We start from the raw sequence: 23,178 nt of genomic DNA, 5'->3' as shown, positions 1-23,178 counted from the left end.
CCAGAGCATAGAACTCTGAGTAGCACTTGTGATGTGGTTTATAAAAGCCAGATGTCCCAGACTGGCCTAGCCTATGATTCCTGGCTGGCATGCTGGGCTGAAACTGAGAAAACTCTTGACTGAAGATAACTCCATTGCAAAAGACAGCATATTCTAATCAAGCCATTGTGCATTTGACTGTGTGGCTTGAAGTTAATTGTAAAAATGCCTCTGTATGTGGCTTGGAAGTTTTTTTTCATTCTGACCTGGCTCTTTTTCTTCTTGTTTTAAAGGACTAGCTGTTGGTCTTGGCATTGGAGCATTGGCAGAAGTTGCAAAGAAGAGCCTTAGACCTGAGGAACGCAGTGGTAAGCCCTTTTGATGTCCTCTCTTTTTTTTTTAATCCCAGACAGAGTTTACCTGCACTTGCAAGGTTGTATTTTTTTTAAAGCTGGGATGGTGAGTCAGAATAACAGGGATGTGGGTAGTTTTTGTTTTCAACATAATCCTTCTCCATCTCCAGTCTCCTCTCCCATCTAAGTGCACTCACTACACAGACAGAGGTCAGAGGTAAATGTGAGAGAATGAGTTTGTGCCAGCACAATTTGTACAGCTTTACTTCTCCACAGCCACCCCTGAGTTTGAATATTATCTCTGTGCCCATTCTTGGATTGTCTTGGCCTAAGGATTTTTTAAAGATGAGCCCCTATGTCTGAAAACTTTGATAGTGGTTCAAGTCTGTTTGAAATTAAGGGTATTCTGCCTAGGAGGAACTTGGAGGATGGCTACTCTCTCTTAAAGAGACAAAACACTTTATATTCTTGTTAAATAGCAGCTATCTATTTCCAACATCTGTATTTTGATGCCTTCTGAAGGATTCTCATAACATGTCAAAAGGCTGTGCCATGCAAGTTGACCTGATCCTCTTTTCTTCCCAGCTTGTTTGGAGGTAAAATGTTCCTAAGTTGTACCTGGCCATGTCATGGTGGCTTTCTTCTGAACATATGTGTTGGTAAAATATGGCGGTACTGAACGGTTGTATGTGGGTGAATGATTTAGGGCGTGGAAAGTACATGGTGTTCTTTTCTAGAAAACATGAAGTTACTCTGAAGTTTACAGTTCATTCCCTTGTTTCTTATCCAGGAAAAGCTCTGGTGGGATACTGCAAAGTGTCAAGTTCTTTGTTACAGTTACTGCAGGCTGGTCTTCATCTGGTCTGGTATGGTTGTTGTGTATTTAGATTACTGCCAGTGACCACAGGGAGCTGATGAAAGGTTTAAGTACTTGTAGTTAGAAGTAAAAATGAAGTCAATTTGTTCCTCGTTCAGAAGTGTTGCTTTGAGATAATGACAACTGCTGGCTCCTTGTTTTTTTACTTTGTGGCCAGTAGTAGTTTACTCCAAAGCCAGTTTCTGCCTTTGCCCTGGTCGTCTTTTGGGGTGGGAGAATGATGAAGACAGAGACAGTGTAAACATCTTTTCTAGGGGCCACTGGAGTGGGTAAAAACTGAAAAAAACTTGGAGGGGAAAAGTATCCTAAAATACCTACCAACTGAACAAAAAACACCCAACAACAACAACAACAAAAAACCCCAACCACCAAAAAACCCAAAGCAAAAGCCTACATCATAAGAGATGAACCACATTCGCTGTGGGGGCAGGCAGGGGTGAGGCAGGGGTTGTGTGCCACCTGAGACACTACTGGTACAGAGAATACCAAGAGGTATTAACAGCCAGACAATGCAGAGTAGCCCAGCAGAGAAAAAGGATCCTTAGCAAAGAGTTCTTGTTTCTCTCCATGACCTGAGGTATTTGAGGCTGGGTGGGTTGCTTTGCTTTGATTTAAAAACACATTCCAGCAAACATGGCCCATCCTGTAGACAACCCTTGAAGGCTTTTTGCTTTCAGCACTTGCAGCGTTTGACAGGTTGTTGATACCTGTTGGAAGCTGGTGATTTGTGTTGCTTTTAGCAGAGGAGAAATTGTGCAACTGTTAGTATTTCTCTGCTTGCCAGGTTATTTTCTAATTGGGCACACCCCAAAGTGAAAACATGAGCTTACAGAGCTATGAAATTTGAAGGAATAACATGAGCTTTGTTTCTCTCCCTTACAGCATGAGAAGGATGATTTTAATTATTTTTTATTTGAAGGCAACACTTTTTTTTCTTGCAATATAGCAATTGCACCTTTAGACTTTTTTTATTCTTGCTAGGGAAATTATTATTTTCCTGTGTAACTGTAACTTGATGCCAGAAGCCTCTTCTATGGTATTGAGTCATGCTTTGGGGAGAGTGATTTTCTTGAACAAACCTTGATTGAAGAATAAAGCCATGAGAACTACCAACTTCAATGCTAGGCAGAGGAGTTAGAAAATGACCTGACTTTTATTTTTAGCTGTTTGTCTTTCGTTCTTGCTCCCCCTCTTGCTGTCAAGTCTGCTTAGATAAGATCCTGGAGCAGTGGTTATGCTGTAAAGGAGAATGATAGCAATAGTGGGGTTGAGAATGGGCCAAGAGCAGCAATTATTGAGGTGAGACAAAAGTAGAAAACTTTCACATTCGTACTCTTTTGGAGCTTCTCAGGCCAAGGACACAGCAAGGTCTCTAGGTGAGTCAGTACAGCCTCTAGCTAGTGTCCTTGCATGTGTTTTCCACAGAATTTTACAGTGATGGGTAAGACTCCATGGATGAGAACTATCTCCATGGGTTCTGCTCCTGCAGAAATGTATACAGCATGAGTCCAGGATGCCCTTTTCTTACTGTTCTTCTGATGGTATCAGCCTTAGCTGTTCTTGGGGGAAATCTCTTGACATAAGTACCTCTTAAACATTTCTTTAAAAATACTTCTACATCCCTTTCATGATTTCAGGTTGAGGTGTTTGTGTCCAGGTTGGGTGGCTGCAAGCACCATAAGCTCGGGCTAAGACCTGTCTCTTTTGAGAATGACATATTGTCCTGTTCTGTGGAAGCTGGTCGAGGATATAATTTCTCTCCCCACTGCTGCAATATTAATAGTAACTTCTTGGCACTTCAGACTTAAACAAGTGTGATGTGTATATGCCCAAAGGCATGCCTAAGAGTTTCACACTCTTTCTTGGCATCCAGGACTAATGAGAAAGAGCTTTCTCTTGCTTGCCCTCCTCTTGTCTAGTCAGTATAAAGTGTCTTCACGGCTTTTAAATGAAGCTAGAAACACTAGTCCTTCAGTCAGAAACTCCTGTGCTGCACATGATCCTAGTAGCACAGCTTGTACTTCTTCTTTCCATTACTGTTACCTGAGGGACTGCAAATTCCTACCCTCCTGCACGTTCTGTAGTAACTGTGCTGGTGCTGATCTGTCTTTTCCTGCTCAATTTCCCTACCCCTGGTTAGTAGCCTTAGGGCCCTTCTCACTCTGCCTCGGATTGTCTCTGTTTCCATAAACAATTCACTTCTTCAGGGACTTACCCTAGAACAAAAAAAGTTTGGTGCAAGAGTTTGTGATTTTCTTCCTTTTCCATCCAAGCCTTATGGCCTGGACATAAATTCTTTCCACTGCCAAATTCTTGTGAGTAGGTGTGGGTTTGTTTAGTTTTTTGGTTTTTTGTTTTGTTTTTTTTTAATGGGCTTAAGGCCCTAATGCTGCCCTCTTTAAGTTTTTTAAGTGGTTTGACTTATCTTACTCTGTTAAAAATGAGGATGGCTTACTTGATTCCAGTTGGAATTTTCTCAGTAGGCTGATGTAGCTAATTAACCTCCTTGTTCACTTGGTGACCTTGATGGCAGCCTCAGTATTTAGTGTGTGTATCTACAGTGCAAGACTCACACAGGGTGAGAATGGGAAAGCAGAAAAAATTGCCAGGAATAAAAATGAGTGCCCAAATAAACAGCTGCTGTTACTAGTAAAGAGACTCTAGGTTCAAGCCTAAGTTTGTAACTTATTAATGACCTGTCCTGGGCTGTTGTGGTAGGCACTGCACAAATACCAGGCAAAGCCCCAATGGGCTGGCACTTGGCCTAGGTTTGAATACAGAGTTATTTTCTTATGAAAAAGAATAATGCAATCTCCTTGGGTTGTTAGTCCTAAGTGCTTAGGTTATGTTCTTGAGGCTTCTCTTGCTCCAAAGTTTGTGTGGCAGATGGTTCCTACAAACAAATATCCACAAAGTCCAGTTGCTAGTTCTCCATTTGACAGTGGCAAAGAAGGTGGTAAAGGAGTGATGCAACTGTGAGCTGCACACAGATTTGGAAAGGTTTGCACTGATTCTGAATTTGGAAAGAGAAAAAAAAAAGGGGGTTAAGCACTTGTGAGGATGTCTTCCTGCCACCTCTGCTGGGGAAGAACTGATGGGCTCCAGGCATTGTGGCTGCACCTGCCTTCAATCCTGAGGTCTCTGTGTTGCCACAGCTTGTATGTAACTTCTCTTTGCCTTTTTTTCTTTCCCTGATGAAATAGGTGAAACCAGCTTTGTGATCTGAAGATGGGGAGGAAATAATTTGAGGCATCAAAAAGTGCCAGCCATCTTTGCAAAAAATGCTAACTTACTGAAAATGGGCATATTTTTTCATGAACTTGTGGTGAATTTTATCCCCACTTCCTTTCCACTCATCTTTGGAAGCCTATGTCTGTTTTCTCTTTGCTTGCCATGTACATAGTTCTGCTTTTGGCTCTTGCTTCCAGATCACCATCTTGTTCATGCCCCACTTGTGGCAAAGTACATAAACAAGAGTTGCTCATGTGCTGTTGGGCTGCCTGGTGATCAGGTATTGCCCCTGGGGGCTTGACTTCAATGAGAAGCATGCCAAGAAAAGAGGATTGGGAGTGCCTGTATTTGGCTCTTTCTCTGATAAGACTCTTTTAAAATTGTCAAGGTTCATTGGCTTGTGGAGGTGACTTTAATCATTAACTAACTCCTTTATTCTGCTGCTGACTCAAAGGAGGATGTTTTTGTGTGCATTGGTATGAAGCAAGGTAAGGCTTTGATCCAGTACTTTCCCTAGCTCCTGCTTGTCATCTCATGCAGAGGTTTGCTTCAGCATTGCTAAGGACACAGTTTTCCTGATAGGACAGTTAAGATGGGATCATTAAGAATCAGAGCTCTGTTAGATGCCTTCAACACTTCACTCTTCAGAGACAGCTTTTCAAAGCTGGGCAAAGCCAGATCCCTCTGCTCTGGGCACTCTACCTGTTCAGTCTCTCAGACTCCTTACATCCAGGATCCAGAGCAAAATGTGCTCTGAGGATTGCTGTGTGTGATGCAAGTAGTGAATTCTGGACTCCTCCTGCCTCTGCATCTTGCTCTCTAGAGCAGCATAGTTGTCCTGTGTATTCCTGTTGATTTTATTCCTCTCTCCTTTTTGTGTACATTATTGACTTAGGACCAGGATTTGTACAGACAGATGTCCTACATGCAGTGTCATCTTGTTGCTATCCCACAAAACAGGTGAAAGGGAGGAGGGCTGAAGGGCAGGGCTTGGCACCAGTAGAGAGTTCTGTGGAATCACTTGTGTAGGGAAAGTCTGTAAGCATTCTGGCTATTTGCAGGGACTGAAGGGTGTCTGTCAGATCAGTAACATGTTTGGCACCTCAGGGAAGTGGTACCAAGTTGTCTGAGTTACCAGAGTTTAGAAGGGACCACTTCTGTCTGGCTCTTTGTTATTTTTCCTGTCCCCTGGCCAGTCTAAGCTCCCTCTGTGTACCTTCCTGAGAGCTACCTGGAGATGGAGAGGATCTCTGGCTGCTCTAGTCAGTACATGACACACCAGTAATTTCCATCTGCCTGAGATCTTCAGGGCTATTTTCATCTCCTTTGCCTTTTTGGGCCTTACTCGTTGTTTATGGGGGCTTCAGCCATTCTGTCCTTAGTACCCTTTCCTCTAAAGTGCTGAAAACAGTGATGTAGCTGCAAGATCAGTGTACTAGCTGTGGGCTTTGCAGCCCATCTGCAAGGCCTGACCTTCCTCCTGCTTGGCTCTTCATCCTTAGGAGCTGATCTGCAGTGCCAAGAGAAGTGGTTGGCGGGTGCCTGACTGCCCCCTCTTTCCCTGCTCTACTGGGCATGGCCCTGGAGAAGTAGTTCTGGGTTGCTTCTCCCAAAGGGACCACAAAATGGAATCATGGTCTCCTTCCCTCTCCCTTAATAAAAATTAAAAAAAAAAAAAGAGTGGAGGGGAAGTGCTTCTTATGCCACATAAACCTCGTGTCACATACTTGGAACCGTGGCACTGCTGTGTAGATGGCTGCAGTGACCACTCTGAGCCTCTCAGACATCAGACTTTACCCATTCTTGGGGACAGGAATGTGTGTGTTCAAGTATGTATATTTTATGCTTGCCTTGATGCCTGCCTTGTTCTGTGCAAGCTTCCACCTTAAGAAATTCCAGCACATTCTTGGTCTGTGCCAGTGTGCTGCCAAAGCTTTTGAGGATTCTCCCTTGCTGTGACTCACTCCTACTGCCCTTCTGTGGCTGTGCTGCAGCCCATGATGTGGGACTCAGGACACCCTTACATAGTCTTTTAGGCTGAGCTAGCTGGTACAGTGAGCTCAAGCACCAACATCTGCACAGGATCCTGGACAGTTGCAGCACAGACATTCTTAGAAGCTGTAACTTGCTGCTCTTGGACTTCAAGCCAACAATGTTAAAGTTGTCACAAGACACGTGTACAACTTCAGTCTGTGCCCATCGGTTGCTGTGAAGGCACTCAGTGTAGTCCTAGTTTGATTTCTCTGGGGAAGGGCAAATTTCCTTCTGAATGTGGGCTAACACCATGAAGTGGGCTTGCCAAGATAAGGGTGTTCTTCATTCATGCTCTTTCTCTCCTTGCCCTCAGGAAAGAAAGCGGTGATGGATTCTAGCCCATTCCTGTCAGAGGCCAATGCAGAAAGAATCGTGAGGACCTTGTGCAAGGTCCGGGGAGCGGCACTGAAGCTGGGACAGATGTTAAGCATTCAAGGTAAGTGTTAGCACAGGTCCTCAGCTATCCTCCTTAGTACTGCCAGCTGTGACACATGATCAGCTGTCTGCCATCAGTCAGTGTCAAGTGAATATGGAGAGGCTGGACAAGTGCCTTTCTTATGTGAGAGCAGTGATGGATATATACTTGAGTTCCATCTAATCCCAGTATGAAGTAACTAGATGCATGCACTATATACTGTAACTATTTCCCCGATGTCCCTGTTGTGTCAGGTACTTAGCTGGAATTGGTTGAGAGCAAGGTGACACTGTCTCTGAATTTTAGTGTCTATGTTACAAGCAATTGTTGAGAAGCAGAGCTGTATCTCTACTCACTCTACTCACAGGTGTCCTGCTAAAAGGGAGGAGGATGGTAAGAATGTGATCCTGTTCTTTGTTCATGGAAAGTAGTCAAAGTTATACCCCACTGCTCTCCCATTATTGAAAACCGGCCACCTGTTTGTGGTTTACATGCTTTGTGGGCACTGAAGCTTTACTGGAAAAGCCAGTACAGGTGATAATCTTACCAGGTGTAAAACACTTGTTTTCATCTTGAGGAGGCTTCAAACTGGTATTTATCCCATTGGGCTCTGAAGTCAGTGACCACAGGTGAAGGAGTGAGTGATGTCAGTGTCTGCACTGAACTGTTAGGTTGCTCCTGGGAGATGGCAGATGTGCTGAAATCAGACCTTAGCTGTACTTTTCCACAGTTTGCCTTCCTGCCCAATTTGATAGGGAAAGGAATAACCAGCCAAAAATAGCTGTAAGACTTGTCTGGAATAGCTTTCAAGATGTCATTGAAATTGAGTCAATGTCTGAGTGTTTGAAATACTTGGTTTGCTTGGTTTGTCCTTCTAATTGAATTTTTGTAGGTGTTCACTGATGAGGCTGGATCTAGTGTATTAAGTAACTTGGGCTCACCAATAAAGCAAGACCAGCTCCCTGTTCCAGAGAGCCCTGATTGTGGCATTTCATTTGCTAATCACTTGGTTTAGGTGTGTGCCAGGCTGATGGACACATGAACAAAGCTAGGTGGGAGGCATCAGCTTCTGTGTCAAAGGCTGCCACCCACATGCTGTTTTCTCACCCTCTAGAAACTGCCAGGTGCCAAAGACTGATGGCTCACAGTGCAGATCCAGGAGGAGCTCATGTGCTCCTTGCTTTCCAGTGTCTCTGGTATGTGGCTGAGTGAGCCATGCCTGCAAATCACCTCTGAAGTTAAACTTGTCTGCCATGGGTGGGATTAATTTCAGATTCTTAGGACACTACGGAGTTGCTGCTGATGTGTGCCCAAGCTTAGTCACAGCTGCCCTGGGCTTGGATGTGAGTGCAGAGGGAGTAGCTGTGAAAGGCTGGCTCTGAGGAGTAGAAATGCTCTGGGGTTTTGTTACTTGCCTGCTGTCTCCTAATGTTTCTGAGCTCTGGCAGGAGTGTCAAATACTTGCTGATTGATTTCACTTTGGTGTCAAGAACAGACTTACACCAACCTCAGTGGTTGTACCCAGCCCTCGTTTGACTCTTGTGCCAAGTGTGTGGAGCTGTGCCTGGCGAGAACACAAGCCCCTGTAGCCTTGCTGAGGGACAGCTGTGGTGAAATAAATTTGACACCATCAACAGTGCAGAGTATCCATTTCTTGGGCTGGCTGTTTGGACAGGAGGGTTTCATGCAGTTCCTGCCACTTCATGGGTTTCTCTGTGGCCTGGTGAGTTTGAATTCACTGCTTCTCTCAACAGGACTGGGTGTTAATTGAGTGCAGAGGCCCCCTGCAGCTGAGCACAAGTCACAAAGCTCTGTCCTTAAAACCCCTGACTGTTTGCTTGTGGGAGTCAGTGGATTTGTTAGGGACCCACATCCCTGAACGTCATGAACAGCAAAGATGCCGAAGGCCCCAGATCATCCTGTCTGGTGTGTATGCTCTGGGAGATGTTGGAAAGGCAGCTGCATTTACCAGCTGAGAGTGCCCTGCCTTGACTCTTGCTTCGTGTTTCGTTCCAGTAAGGCCTCATCAGTTTACCACAAAGACGTAGAACCTTATTCATCAGCGTGTTGTAAGCCTTGGTTTGTCAGAGTTGCTTCCGCAGCACGACTGATTTTTTGACATTGCTGCCGAGTTTCTGTACAGTCAACCTGGACTTGCAGGTTTCTTGGCTGTTTGGTGGTGTGCTCGTGAACAAAGTGGTGGTGGTCAAGCAGCCCCAGTTAAGGGTACCTTCTTAAACTAGGGGTTGAAGTCCCATGTGAGGTTTTTGGATGTCAGCAATAAGCAAAATAACAGATGTTGATCCTAAATGCTTGTTGCAGGCCCTGATACCTCAATACAAACAGCTTTTGGGAGCCTGAGTCACTCTTAGTGAGGTCCATTCTCTTTCTGCCCAGTCATCCTCGGACATGCAGGTTACATGCAGGTTACAGCATGACAGTTAATACTTTCCCGTACCCCTGAGAACAGTTTTCATAGTGTTCAGAGGCTTGGCAGTGATGCACCATCAATGACAGAGCAGGTGTTTCTTTTGGTGTTTGGAATGCACACGCAAATGCTGTGTCTCACCTCCTTGGGGGTTTATAGCGTCACAACAGGAGCTTTACTCACTGTTCCTGCAAAGCCTGCTGATGTCTGACTTGCAGTGATGGAACAGGAGCTCCTCTTAAAAGCCTCTGTTGGTTCCACAGTACGGGTTTTTTAGTACTTTTGAGTGCTGCTGTGGCTTCAGTGGGAATTTCTAAACAGTGCTGAGTGTTAATGTGATGTGTCTGCATTATGTATCTTTTTCTATCCATTCCTTTCCACTCCTATTCCCAGGACAGTACTCTTAAGGTCACTGTTTGTTTCTCGTTTCCTGGGATAGACTTATGGTTGTTCATGCATCTGTAAATGGAGAGGATTGATAGAGTTTTATTTGAATGTCACAAGCCCAATGTGCAGGTTGAGTTCTCAGGATTAAGGCCAATTGCCTGGACTCTTCCAGTGGTGGGAGAGCAGCAGATAAATCTTAATTCCTCCATAATCCTTTATGAAATGAAAAGTTTTCTGGAATGGGTAGTTTTTTTCTGAGCTGTTGTAGAAACCTGCGCTCAAGCAGAGGACTAATCTTTCAAGATGCTCCTACCCCTCCTCTTTCTTAAGAGTGAAAATATTTGCTCCTTCTCACACTTAAAATTTTTGGGTTGGCTATGTTTTCTTCTGCCCACTTGTAGCTGCTCTTCATTTGGGTAGTTGTTTACAGTAGCAGATGCTGAATCCTGATCTCTCCAAGAGTTCAGTACTTGTGTAACTGGTGTTTTGCCGCTGCACAGCTTTCTGGAGAAGCTGCTGCCCCCTTAAAATGAACTGGATTAAACCACATCAGGAACCTTGGGGTGTTGGGATGACTCTCCAGGGGATTCCATCTGTGATCTGTGTTTCCATGACGCAGTAGCCTCTCCTAGACCTGAATGCTGTACTGCTGCCAGCAAGAAGATGGGCTGGTGGGTGACAGAGGCTTGTGCAGAGCACTCTGCTCTCGGGTTTGTGCAACCTCCACTACCCCAAAAGCCTCTGTGCTGTGCAGAACTGCCCACTGCTCTTGGCAGTGCCGCTAGACTAAGAAGGCTTGATTTCAAAACATAAAAAGTTTCTCAGCATGTTTTCTAGAATATTCATACTTTGAGTATGAGGGAATGCACAAAAACTCTCTCCTGCTGCAGCAGGACAGTGGCTTAGGAGTTGTTTGGGTAATACATAATATTGGGTAATAATTTGGGTAATACGCTCTTTTTTGAAAGAGTGAAAAGGAAGGAGGAGCTTTTTTCTTTTTTTGCTACTTGTGCACAGACTTGTTTAGCTCATTTCTAAAGGTGTGATGCCTTAGGAGGAGCACCTCAGGTGCTGTTTCTGGGTATTTCTGGGTATGGAGAGTTTCTGAACTAGAATTACTTCCAAAACCTTCACTAGGGTGTGCTTGGGGGCAGGACAGCCGGACTTGTCCAAATGCAGGTGCATGTTTCTTTGTGTGCTGAAGAGCTGGAGAATGCAATGCCTGCACTGACTGGGTGTGCTTTTCCCTTGGCAGATGATGCCTTCATCAACCCCCATCTCCAGAGGATTTTCGAGCGTGTACGTCAGAGTGCTGACTTCATGCCAATAAAGCAGATGATGGTGAGGAATATTCCTTACTGCTTATCAGGGGAGAAGGGACAATGACAGAATAAATGTCACCCATGACATACCCTAGAAAGAGAGGTGGTAAGAGTATTCTTTCAATAATGTTGCATATTTTCAGTTGTGGCTAGCACCTGATTCCTTCTCTCAATTACGTGTTGCCTTTTCTCTCCAAAACATTGAAGCTCAGCTCTAGGCAGAGGGGAAAAATGTGGGAGTTTATGTCCTGAGACTAATTCTGATGGAACAGGATGTTGCACACAAATATGATTATAGGGTCTTGGTGAGTGTAGCCTCCTCTTCGGTTTCATCTTGTCTTTCTAATGGGTGTTAAGCCAGTGTCTGCAAATGCCTACATCCCATTTTAGAAACAGACTTACAAGCTGTAGTCTGATGGAAAATTAACAGCAACTTTATCCTTACTGTTTTGCTTAAGTGTAACCCACCATCAAGAAGAGCCAGAATGAAGCAAACCAAGTTGCTTTTCCCAATGTACATGTTCTTTCTCTACTTCCCTCTCTAAATTAAGATGTGAAGGGTGCTGCAAAAGGAATTGCCAGCACTACTTATCTTCTGAAAGACACTGAGCAGTGCCAGAACTTAAATATGGCAGTCTGGCAAGGTAGCAAAAAAGCTGTTAAAGCAGGCTGTGATGTTTAATTGTCAATATTGCCTTAGAGAGTTATTCTTGCATGCCTGGATTGCTTCTGTTCAGCTTGGCAGCATGACGATAGAGGAGAAATAGCTAACTCCTTGCTCATTTGCTGGAAGATAACAAGTGGCACCAAAAAGGGGATGTTTGTATTGCTAAGGCAGTGGTGTTTGTGTTCAAGATCTCTGTCCTTTATGCCAGAGATCTGATTGGCATCTGTTTAGTGCTGGGGAAGCATTGCTGGCTAGACCACTTCCTTGCCTTAGTGTGCAGCGCTGAGGCAGGGAAGATGATGTAGGAAGCAGGGTATAGGTACTCAGAACTACTGTAGGCTGTGTGAGTCACTTTAGAGGAACGTGATTTCCAATAGTGAAAGTCTTAAAGTTTTGCTTCCCATACCCTGATGCTTTTTTTTATTTGTAGAAAACTCTGAACAACGATCTTGGCCCCAACTGGAGGGATAAACTGGAGTCCTTTGAAGAACGTCCCTTTGCTGCTGCTTCAATTGGTCAGGTTCACCTGGCACGCTTGAAAAATGGGAAAGAAGTTGCCATGAAAATCCAGGTGGGCTTTACAGACCAGCCTTGTCTCTTGTTTGAGACCATAGAAGCGCGGGGAGATGCCTGTGTACTGCTGAACAAAATAAGAAATGTTTTAGTGCAAGTGAAAATGTGGGTTCAGCAATACCTTACCTGGTGCAAGCAGATGGGAAAGACAGGAAAGGTTTTGCAGCTCAAGCCACTCTCTTGAGTCCAGATGAGCAGGAGACATCTCATAGGTGTGTCACTGCAGCATGGCGATAATGGTGGTGAGGGACTGCTTGTACTTTTTGGGCTGTATGTGAGGGTCCTACCTGCTCCATAGGTCAGTCCTCTTTCTGGGATGTGTGCATGCCTCATGTCCCTTTCTGGCCACAGCCCAAAGGTTAAAGAAGTTTTAAGTCACATGCAGGCACTGACTGTTGAGCAGTGGCAGTCTGACAATGCAGGAGGATATTCACCCACTCACACTAAAGCTGGCAGCAACCTCAGGTGGCTATTTCCAACAAAAATAAGTTCTAGAGCTAAAACTCCTTGTGCAGTATGGTTTATAATCCAAGAGAGTGAGGTCCCTTGCTGACTTGAGCAATATCCGAGGCAAAGTTGGTCATCTAGTTGGTGGATTTTTTGTAAAGCAGGGAGACTTTAGAAACAGTATGAATGAGTACTGGTGTCTTCTCTAGCCACTTGTGTCCAAAGTAGTCTCTGAAGTTAGGCCAAGGTAACAGCAGCAGAAACTGAACCCTCTGGCATCAGCAGACATTCCTCTTCCCATCAGTGGAGGCTCATTTCCTTCTTGACATATAAGGTGAGAACAGAGGAGGCACTTTTGCCAGGAGTGGTTCAGCCTCACTGCCCTGCTGCTGTGAATGGAACAGTGGGGCTGTCAGTGGTGTTGCTGTGGTAGGGAAATGCCCGACTGCCGTAGCTGTCATGGGACCTTGTGTCTGAGAACCTGTCACGTGTTGGAAGAGTTCCTCTAGGAGGATCTGAACAAGCCATTCTGATTGCAAGGAGCTGCATCTTAGCCTGTCTCTCTGTCCCCTGGTTCAGATGCTGGGCTTTAAATAAGCTTTTAGAGGAGAGATGTGTGGCTCAGGTGTGCCCTGGCTCAGTGCCAGGCTGCAGGTGGCTGTGGTGTGGGGGTCAGTGGATCAGCTGGAAGATGTGTGTATCTTGCCCTGTACAACCAGGTCATCTAGTCTCACCACCTCTCTGTCCCATTCTGTCCCACAGTACCCTGGAGTTGCCCAGAGCATCAACAGTGATGTTAACAACCTGATGGCTGTGCTGAGCATGAGCAATATTCTCCCTGAAGGTAAAAAGACACAGAGCCTGGCAGACCCTGTATTCCCACTGGTGCAGTTTGAGTTCTGCCAACCCATTTCAAACAGTGCATTGCATGTGTGTCTCCAAAGACTGGAGGGCAGAAACAGCCTCAAGGAAATGAGAGAAATGACTTAAGAATTACTAAGTCTGCCCAGGAGCAGATTTCCTGCAGAAAGCAGGAGAGGTAGTGGATTTAGGCAGAGGGTGCAGGGCCAACTTGAGGAACCATGTTCTGCTCCCCTCTCCTGCTGCAGAGCTGTTGCTGCCTTTGCTGGGCATGTGCCTTATCCAGTGTCGACTTGGTGGGGTGGGAGTGCACCTGTGTTGTTTTTCCCAGCCACACGGGCACATACTTGCCAGAGTAATGTGCACTTGTCTCTGTGTGCTCTCTATAGCAAAGGACCGATAGGGTTTCTTGGCAAAGCATAATGTGCCTGGGGATATTCACTTTTGATGGCTTTCTAGCCATGAAGCACAGGCAGTTGTTCAGGTTAGGTAGTCTTGCTTTGTCCCCGTTATTTGCTAGTACGTTTGGTAGAACTCATACTTCTCCAGTTTTCTTGTAGCCCTCCATGCCTGCTATTCTCTACTCTTCTTAGTTGTTCTCTATTCTTTCCAGTCACAGTTGTGGAGAACTGGCAGACTTGGAACTTGCTCAGTGTCCCAGCACATGGATAAGTCCCTTTTCCCACAGGGAATGCAGGACTTAACTACTCCTTTTTCCAAATACCTGCCTGCAGCAGCTGTAAATCTTACTGGGACTGTACAAATGCTGCTTTAAAATCAGTCTGGGTGCTGACAAAATCGGAGTCTGTTCTCTCTGGTGGCTGGGAAGGGCCCTACAGAGGCTGCTGCAGCCCCAGCTGTCTGTCCCAAGAGGTAGATTGGTTTTCCAACTTGGAGAGTAAGAAGACTGGACTTGGCAACTCAGGCCCTGGCTACGTGCTGCTGCTGCAGTTCACTGTATTAGTCATGCTGACTGTTTCTGCCTGGCAGTGCCTGCTTCCAGTTGTAGGCAGATATGGATTTGAGTCTTTTTTTTGTTGCTTTTGCCCAGGCTGGTGTTTGGGTGCTTCTACTCCTTGGTGTGTGCCTCTGCACAGCCATGCCAATAGCACGAATGGACAGCTTGGGCTGTGGGGTGGGAGCTGGGGGAGGATGGAGCTCTGCTGCACAAGGACAGTGGTGTGGACATACCTTGACTTAGGATCAGCTGTGTAACCTTGGCCTGGGATTACTGCAGAACCTGTAGTTAGATGGAAATATGCTTTGGCTCTTTCAGGTTTCCTGTACTCTTCAGCTTAGAGCTGGCTGGATAGCAGTTGCTCCTCAGGTGCAGCTCTGGAAAATGTAGCCTGAGGGGGTCCTTTTCTCTAAGTCTGCTCTCTCTTCTGCTTGTTTGACCTTCAGGTTTGTTCCCTGAGCACTTGATCGAAGTCGTGAGCAGAGAGTTGGCCCTGGAGTGTGACTACCTGAGAGAAGCTGCCTGTGCAAGGAAATTCCAGTATGTTCACACCATTGCCTTCAACTCCACCTGTCTGTGTGTGTGAGAAACGCAGGAGGGGTTGCTGAACTTCAGGGATGGTGGGGAGATGAATGCGTGCCCTGGTGGCTCAGGAGAAGGGTGTGTGTTTGTGGCCTGGGCTGTCCCCTGGAATTACTACCTTGTCAGCTGAAATGTGATAGCATATCCTCTCTCCTCCAATGCAAGCCTGTCTGTTTTGCCATATGTGAAGGTGCTGCAGTAACCCCTGAGGCCGGGTTGCAGTGCTGTTCTGTGTGCACTTATGCCAGCCTGTTGTGAACTTCTCCCATCCTTTAGAAAAAAATAGGAGGTTTTTCAGTTCAGCTCTCTTACAGTAACTACTACCACTAGTACTGCCTGCTCCCTTGGCTTGCTGTAGCAGTGGGGCCTGGATTGTTTTTACATGGTGGCTGGATGATGGGGAGCTGCTGGAGGCTGGGCACCTTTCCTGTCCTGCTGCAGAACTGCCCCTGTGGCATTGTTCCCCTTGGCAAAGCCCATTTATTCCATGTGTGTAGTCTGGCCCTGAAGCCAAGTGGGGTGAGCAAAAGAGCCCAGTGCCCCTTGATGTACCAGCCTGGAGCCCTCCTAATATCACTGCTCTGGCAGGAGACATGACCTCAGGAGCTGGCAGCAGCTGCAAGTCACTGGCATGTTTTCTGCTGACTTGATCCCTACTGTAACTGCTGAGGAAAACATATCCTGGCAGCCCCATCAAGGGTGTGGGGAGAGGCTGGTGAAGGGCTGTGTGAGGTGTTGCTGAGGGATCTGTCTGCTATCAGGGCTCCTAACCATTTCTTCTTCATCTATCCCTAGGGAGCTGCTGAAGGATGACCCCTTCTTCTATGTCCCAAGAGTAATAGACGAGCTGTGCAGCAAGCACGTCCTGACCACAGAGCTGGTATCTGGCTTTCCCTTGGATCAAGCTGTAGGGCTGAGCCAGGAGATTCGAAATGAGGTAATGTGGGCAGGTTGTGCTTTTGCCCTCGCTCGGAGCAGTGAGCTTGGCCTGCCTGGGGACTGGCAAACCAGGGGACGCTTCGTGGCAGGGCAAACCCTGAGCAGGACAAAGCAGGGCCAGAGTCAGGGACTGTCTGGAGCCTCTAGGAAGACTTCTTTTTAGGAACTGTGGCAGTGACAATGGGGTCTCTCCAAGCTGATCTGGGCCTTGCAGGCACCAGCATTCAGCAGGGAGGGATTGGAGGGGGTGAATGGCAAGGGCAGCTGAAGGGGAGGTAGCTTAGCTGCATGATGCCCTGTTTCTGATGACTTTAAGTTTGGGAAGGATTGTCACCAAGGGGAAAGGGGTCTTGTGCAGCTGTTCTTTTGGGCAGGAGTGCAGAATCATCTCAGTGCAAGCAGTTGGGTGTCATCTCCTCCTGTGGGACTGACCTGTGCTGCACAGGGCTGCTGGAAAAGTACCTCTCAGTAAACAGGAGCAGGGATGTGGGGATGGGTAGGCGTTGGTGCTGAAATATAGCAAGGGATTGGAGGGCTGTGGGACAAGCAGCTGTTCTAGTAGCAGAAATAACTGTTCTGGTATTTGGGGTGTGTGTGTGTGTGTTTCTTTGTGTGAGCTGTCAGCTGTTAGCAAGTCAGTGGGGAAGAGGGCGGAGTATGTTCGTCTAGATAAACAGATCTGTGTCCCATTAGATTTGAGGTGACTGCCTGTTCTTTGGGACTGTCCCCTCCAATGAGCTGTATCACCAGGACTGATTTTAAAAGGCTGTGAGGGGGGGGGGTTTGCTGCAGGACCAGTCCTTCTTTCCTATAAGCTACTGGCCTGGCTGACCCTCTGCCTTCTGACCCAAATGGCAGTGTCCTGGAGCAGGGTCTGGCTGGCATTTGGTGCTCTCCTCCTTCCCTCTAGAATATGTTTCACTCAGCTTTGCAGAAGCTGAAGAAGGGCAGAATGAGGCTGGCAATTCTGCTGAGCAGGATCCAGCATAACTATTGTCCATAAAAGCTTGCTGTAGTATGTAATTCAGCAGTGGGCTCCTGAAGGACTGCTACTCTTGCTTCCCCATGCCCGTCAATCCCGAGGTGTAGGTTTGCTTGCTCCTCCCTTGAGCTGGGTCAGTGTCGAGCCCAGGAGAAGACCTGGCTGAGGAGTACATGGTGGGTCTGTATATCATGCAAGATTCCCATTCTTGCAACACCCAAGTGCACAGTCAATGCAGAGAAGTTAAAAGGCAGGACCAGGACACGTGCAGTTGGATCAGTACTGGAGGCTGCTGTTCTCAGCTGCCAGCTACAGGGTACCAGCTTCTCTGGAGGCACATCCAGGGGCTGATACAAACTACAGCTCAAGCTGATGTGAAACTTGCATGGCATCTGTGCTGGCTGCTAAGGATATCCTGTGGCAGGTGTGGGCTGGGAGTTGCTGAGAGGTGCTCCTTCAGCACTCTGCAGGAGTTCTGCAGCATAGAGCAGATTGTTCCTGCCCATGTGGTGATGTGATCCCTGTTGCAAGTTATATGTGTGAGTAGGGCTTGCTGCCCTTCTGACTGGTTTCTTTCTTTCCTTGTTTTTCAAGATCTGTCACAACATCCTGGTCCTGTGTCTGCGGGAGCTGTTTGAGTTCCGGTACATGCAGACTGACCCAAACTGGTCCAACTTCTTCTATGACCCACAGTTGCACAAGGTAAGCCCAAGCAGCTGCAGTTCTGCCTGTACAAGGGCTTTTTCACCAGCTTTTGATTATTCTCCATTCCCAGAGTTTAATGAGCCCTTATTGAGATTCTCTTAGATTCCTGTCCTTGAGGCAGACAGGGAAACCTGCCCTTTGCCACTTGCCGTGGCTTGGTCTGGGTAGGTGTAACCTTGGCTGCCTGTCTTTGGCCTTAGCTCCCATCACAGCTACTTCCTTAGCCTCAGGGTTTGTTTTGAAGGTGGCCAGTGAGAAGTTGCAGCTGGCAGCACTCTACCAGGACACACCTGAGCCCAGGACTCTTTAGTTGAATGCTCTTGTCTTGTGCTGTGCTGGAAGGGTAGCAATTGCAGATGTCCTGCTTGTTGGTTTGGCTGCCTCTGTGCCCTGCAGGGCAGAAGGAATTGCTTGTTCATTCCTGAGGTCTGTGTTGGAAAGTGCTGGGAAAAGCTTCTGTGCTGCTCTGTCCCTGGACAGAAAGCCTGAGTGGAGTTACCAGCAGAGCAGGTGGGACAGTGTGGGCATTGCCTATTCCGTGGGCATTGCCCATTCCTTGGCCATGTGCCAGCACAGCTGTCCGGGCTGCAGTCAGGGAATAATGGAGTCGGGGCAGCTGAGCTGCAGAGGGAAGTACTGGGAAAGCTGGCTGGGAGAGCCAGCTGAGTCTCCTGAAGACATCAGGAACATTCTAAAGATCAGACCCTACAACAGTGGTTGACTGGTATGATGGGTTTCTCCATTTGCAGGTGGCCCTGCTGGACTTCGGAGCAACACGAGGGTTTGATAAGAAGTTCACAGATGTTTACATAGAGGTGAGGACTTGCACTGTGTCTTAGAGTGCTGCACCTGATTTTGCAAATACTCGTATCTGTTAGCTGTATCACTTTGTATGTGGAGATACACTTTGGGTGTGGAGAGAACAGGGCTGGAGGCAAGAGAGAGATCTCGGTTCCTCTTTCATCCTTTAGCATTGCTGTCTGCATATCTGCTGCAAGCTGCTGGCCCTCTGGGTTTGGGTGTTCACATTGCATGACAAACATGAACTGCAGTGTTGCTTACTGTGAGACTCAGGCAGCAGGGTGTATCAGAGCACTCAGAATTCTGTGATTTTTATATGAGGCTTTGCAGGGATTGCTTGCTCTGCTGCCTGCCCCTTCCTGTGATTTCTAGCTTGCTTACAGACACGTACTGATGTGAAGTCATACGTGCTTCCTTTGTGATCACCACGTTCTGCACTTGACAATTGTCTTGACCTGCTGCAGCCCACAGCTGTCACCTAAAGCATCTCACAGTTGTCTCTGCTATTTCACTGGGGAAAGGGCTGACTGATTTGTGAAGCTTTTTTGCTGTCCCTTACGTTCTCTGGGCTCTGTGTTGCCCTACTGGGAAGAGCCATCAGCTGTATCTTTTTGCCAGTAGCTCTTAGCCTGGCCAACATGCAGAGACCCCTGAAGATGAGGGCAGAGGTAAGGAAGCAAGTAGGCAGCATGTGTTAATGTGTACCTGTGGCCTGTGTAGTAGTCCTGTACTCAGAATGTTTTTCAGTCATGTCCTAGTTCTCCTGAAAGTATTTTCCTCCTATTCAGGTAATCAAGGCAGCTGCTGACATGAACAGAGAGAGAGTACTGAAGAAGTCCATTGAAATGAAATTCCTCACTGGCTATGAAATCAAGGTATGGAGCAGAAGGATCTGATGTTAGCATTGGCCACAGATAAGGTTGTTGTAGGTCTGTGAACTTCCCCAGATTTCTTGATATGGTAAAAGCCAATGTCAGTCCAAAAGCCCCACTGATAAGGATGAAAGAGGATAAAAATGATTTGGCTTTTGGTCTCACTTCCTTTTGGGAGCAAGAAGAGTAATGAGGATACAGCTAGCCCCAGACCCACTGTCCTTCCTTTTCTTCCCCAGCAAGACTCTGCAGGTGATGACAGCCCCAGAAATTTCATGGCTGAGTGGATGGTCTCCTGGAAGGTTTAACTGCTCCAAACTGGGGGCTGGAGGTTACCTTTGTCATAGGCATGGCTAGTTCTCTCTCTGAGCTGCTGCTGATAGCATTACCATTTCTTTTCCTCCCTGGTGGTTAATGATGTTATTTATGCCTCTTTCCTTTTGGGCAGGAAATGGAAGATGCCCACTTAAATGCTGTCCTCATCCTGGGAGAGGCTTTTGCATCTGATGAACCTTTTGATTTCGGCAACCAAAGCACCACTGAAAAGATCCACGGTTTAATCCCAGTCATGCTGAAGCATCGGCTTGTCCCCCCACCAGAGGAGACCTACTCTCTGCATCGGAAGATGGGGGGCTCTTTCCTGATCTGCACCAAACTGAAGGCCAAAATTCCCTGCAAAAACATGTTCCAAGAGGCATATAGCAAATATTGGAGCAGTAGGGGCAAGAAGGCAGAGGAGTAGTAGGAATGAACTAACATGCCCTGTTCTGAGGGCCAGGCGCAGCTGAGCCTTGCAGAGAGCGTTGTAGCCTCCCAAGTGTTGCACCCCAGCTCTCCATCCTCTTGAGATGCAGCAGCCTGTGCCCTGGAAGCCAAGTGTGTGTTTCACGAGGACAAAGCTGTTCTTTCATGCTGTGTCTGTCCTACACTGACTGCCAGTACAGCCCGCAGCTTGCAGGAAACTCTTTGAGTGCTTCTGTGCTGTTTCAAGGCACCAGCTGACTACCTTGAATGCATTTTTAACGTTGTGATGGTGGCTGCATATTGATTGGGTTTTACAACAAGCAGGGGAAGGAGGACAAGAGCAGAATTTGATATTGAAACCTATTTGTAATTCTCCACAAATTGTTTTTTAAAAAACTTCTCCCTTTCAAGCTGAGGTGGAATTCAAGTAGATTTCATACTGTGAATTATAGATGGAAATACTAAGGTGTTCCCTACCACAGACACATTCAGCACCTCCCCCCCATTTTTGTAAATCAAGTGGTGGCAGTCTAAGAACCCTCCTGGATTTTACTGACATTGATTTAATGCAAGGGGTGTGTGTGTAAGTAGGATGAAGTTTTATGCTTTCTGCCTCTTTTTGACTTGCAGGCTAAACATAGGAAATATTTTAAAAATCCGAGAATTGAGTGCCAGTCTCTTTTAAACACACACACGTACACACTCTCACAACCCGTCTCAGTTCTGGGAGTCAAACATGTATCCAACAGAGCTATATCTGAGCACAGTTAGTGGGATTCTTCACTGTCTGGTAGATATCAGCTTTCCTGAGGGCAAGTTAGATAAGCTACAGCTGATACCAACTGCTTGCTGGACTCCTAACCAAGAACCTCGTCTGTCTCTGCTTCCCTGTAACGCAGAACTTACAGCAAGGCAGATGAACATGTCGTCTCTCATGAGCAGTTCCAGCTTTAGTAGCTGAAATGTCACACAGTTAAAACCAGACGCACAGTTTTAAACTATTGGAGTCAAGCTAGGAAATTTACTTCCTTAGGTTTTTGTACAAAGCCTGTACCTGTACGACTTCCGATGTCAATAAACAAGTGCTTGTGCGGTGGCCTCCTGCCCTGTGGTTCTTTCTTCTTCTGGTGTGGTAATGAACAGCCAGGTGAACCGCGTTCTGTTCCGTGGGATAAACAGGAGCTGAGCAAATGAAGCAGCTCCCAAGTCTCCTCGTTGCTGTTGTTTGCTCAAAGGCTTGGAACTAGCCTTGGCAAGGCTAAACCTGTGGCCTGTTTATGCCTTCATCTTTCCATTGGAGCTGTGTCACTAGTGCTGTGATAGTGACAAGTTTACCAAGAGTCAGAAAACATCAGTCTGGCCATGAAAATCCCTGGTAATTTACTTGTTTTCTTATTTTCTTTTGTTCTAATTCTTCTGTTAGTCTCCTGAGCACAGGTCTCTTTGCCTTTCCTCCGCTTGTGAAGGAGAGGCTGGTGGAGTTGAGGCTTACCTGAGGCTAGTAAGGCAGGTACCCTCATCTGGCAAGTGCCAGGTACATAGCAGCAGGCTCAGCTGATCCTACTCAGTTAATGCAGCCCAGGAATGCAGAGGTTGTATGATCTTAAACCTCAATACATAAGAAATTCTGACAGCTCATGCATCCAGAGGTAAAGAGCAGGTAAGTGAACAAATGGTCTCTCTTAGGAGGGACCTCTGAGAAATAGGAAAACAAGTTATTGTATTACCTTTATTTCAAGATCGTAAACATATGAACCACTTCATTTAAGACTTGGTTGAGCAAGATCCAGTGCTCTTTAATTCAAAATACTAGTCAGGTTATTCCTAACCTTTTGAGAAGATTAACTCTGCTGTTCACTGAAGTAATAGTTTTGCATCAAGCTGTTTATAAGTGTACACTGTTTCAGTAACTTTCCTTGTTGTTTTGAGGTCTCATAGACATGGTTTGGTTTTCCTCCTTTGCATCTAGACCTTGCAGCTGTAAAAACAGTAGAATTGTTTGAGATGTTAAATGCTTATGTTAAAGTTTATACTTTGCTCTGAAGCTCACCTCATCTAATTCCCTTATCAGTTTTTTAAAAAGCAAATTCTGAAACTGAAGATTCAGGGTCAGTATGTCCAGAGAACTTGCAAAGAAGGCAGAATAACTCAAGGATTACAGGTCACTTTTCCAGTAAGCACTACTAGGTGAGACTGGTATGCACTTGTTCACGTGAGCACAGAGCTTCTGTATACCATGCTGGGGCAACAGCATTCAGCTCTTGGCAAACATTTCCCTTCCTGAGAGACAAACTGTGTTTAGGAATAACGTCACGCTGAACAGTGCAGTTGTTTTGCATTTGCTGAAAGGGTAGCAACTAGCAGAAGCTAAGATGTTGCTTTATTAGGAGAGCTAATTAGAGCTCCCTGTCCCTAATGCTCCTGGCCTTTAGTGTGCGCTCTCAAAGCATAAATAATGGCTATGGCTTTGTCCAGAGAGATTTGTGACATGAGGAATTGTGTGTCAGTGTAACAGCCGTGCAGAAAACGTGAGCTAGAAACACTGTGCTCTGGCTTCCAGTCAAAGAAGCCTTGACATTTTACAGTGAGCAAGAACACTTGATCACTGCTTGCTCTGTGCCCGCCAGTGCATTTGCTTGAACCACACATGTAGGTTGAGGATGTGGACTTTTCTGTGCTGCAGCAAGCTTCTGTTCTAGAAACATCCAGTTCTTTATTCCATAGGGCAAGCTGGAGATTAAAGCTGCTTCTCTGAAGACAATGCTTTTCCATTCTAAAGAATCAAGATTCAGGCTACATGTGATAGCAGTGATTTTCCTACCTTCTTTCTTTAGTCTGGGAACTCAGAACTAATGCACTCTGTGAAAAGTCAGAGCACAGGGAACATGGTATTTCCCAGAGCTACAGCAGCCAGGAGAGACCTGCAGTGGACTAAAGGGGCTTAGATCCACATAAGCTCGAATGAGGGGCTGAGGAAGTAATAATTCTGACTGAAGCAGAGGGACAGGAGTAGGGGTAGCC

At 46.4% G+C, this 23,178-nt stretch overlaps 1 protein-coding gene across 1 annotated transcript in view; it reads left to right on the top strand.

The window, feature by feature from the left end:
* The window catches only part of COQ8A (coenzyme Q8A), a 34,966-nt gene extending 13,705 nt beyond the window's left edge, over positions 1-21,261 (top strand). The window contains exons 5-15 of the mRNA XM_008934802.3: positions 273-347; positions 6,788-6,910; positions 10,960-11,045; positions 12,124-12,264; positions 13,476-13,557; positions 14,979-15,072; positions 15,910-16,051; positions 17,630-17,737; positions 18,490-18,555; positions 19,330-19,416; positions 19,862-21,261. Coding sequence (XP_008933050.1) covers positions 273-347; positions 6,788-6,910; positions 10,960-11,045; positions 12,124-12,264; positions 13,476-13,557; positions 14,979-15,072; positions 15,910-16,051; positions 17,630-17,737; positions 18,490-18,555; positions 19,330-19,416; positions 19,862-20,155 — 1,298 coding nt within the window. The 3' untranslated portion in view covers positions 20,156-21,261. The remainder of the gene's footprint in view (positions 1-272; positions 348-6,787; positions 6,911-10,959; positions 11,046-12,123; positions 12,265-13,475; positions 13,558-14,978; positions 15,073-15,909; positions 16,052-17,629; positions 17,738-18,489; positions 18,556-19,329; positions 19,417-19,861) is intronic.
* The last annotated feature ends 1,917 nt before the right edge of the window (positions 21,262-23,178 follow it).

Source organism: Manacus vitellinus, unplaced genomic scaffold, assembly GCF_001715985.3.
Source record: "Manacus vitellinus isolate BGI_N305 unplaced genomic scaffold, ASM171598v3 scaffold_8_pilon, whole genome shotgun sequence".
In the NCBI taxonomy this organism is placed as follows: Eukaryota; Metazoa; Chordata; class Aves; order Passeriformes; family Pipridae; genus Manacus; species Manacus vitellinus.
Note: the sequence above shows the minus strand (reverse complement) of the source record. Positions and strands in the feature narration are given on the sequence as shown.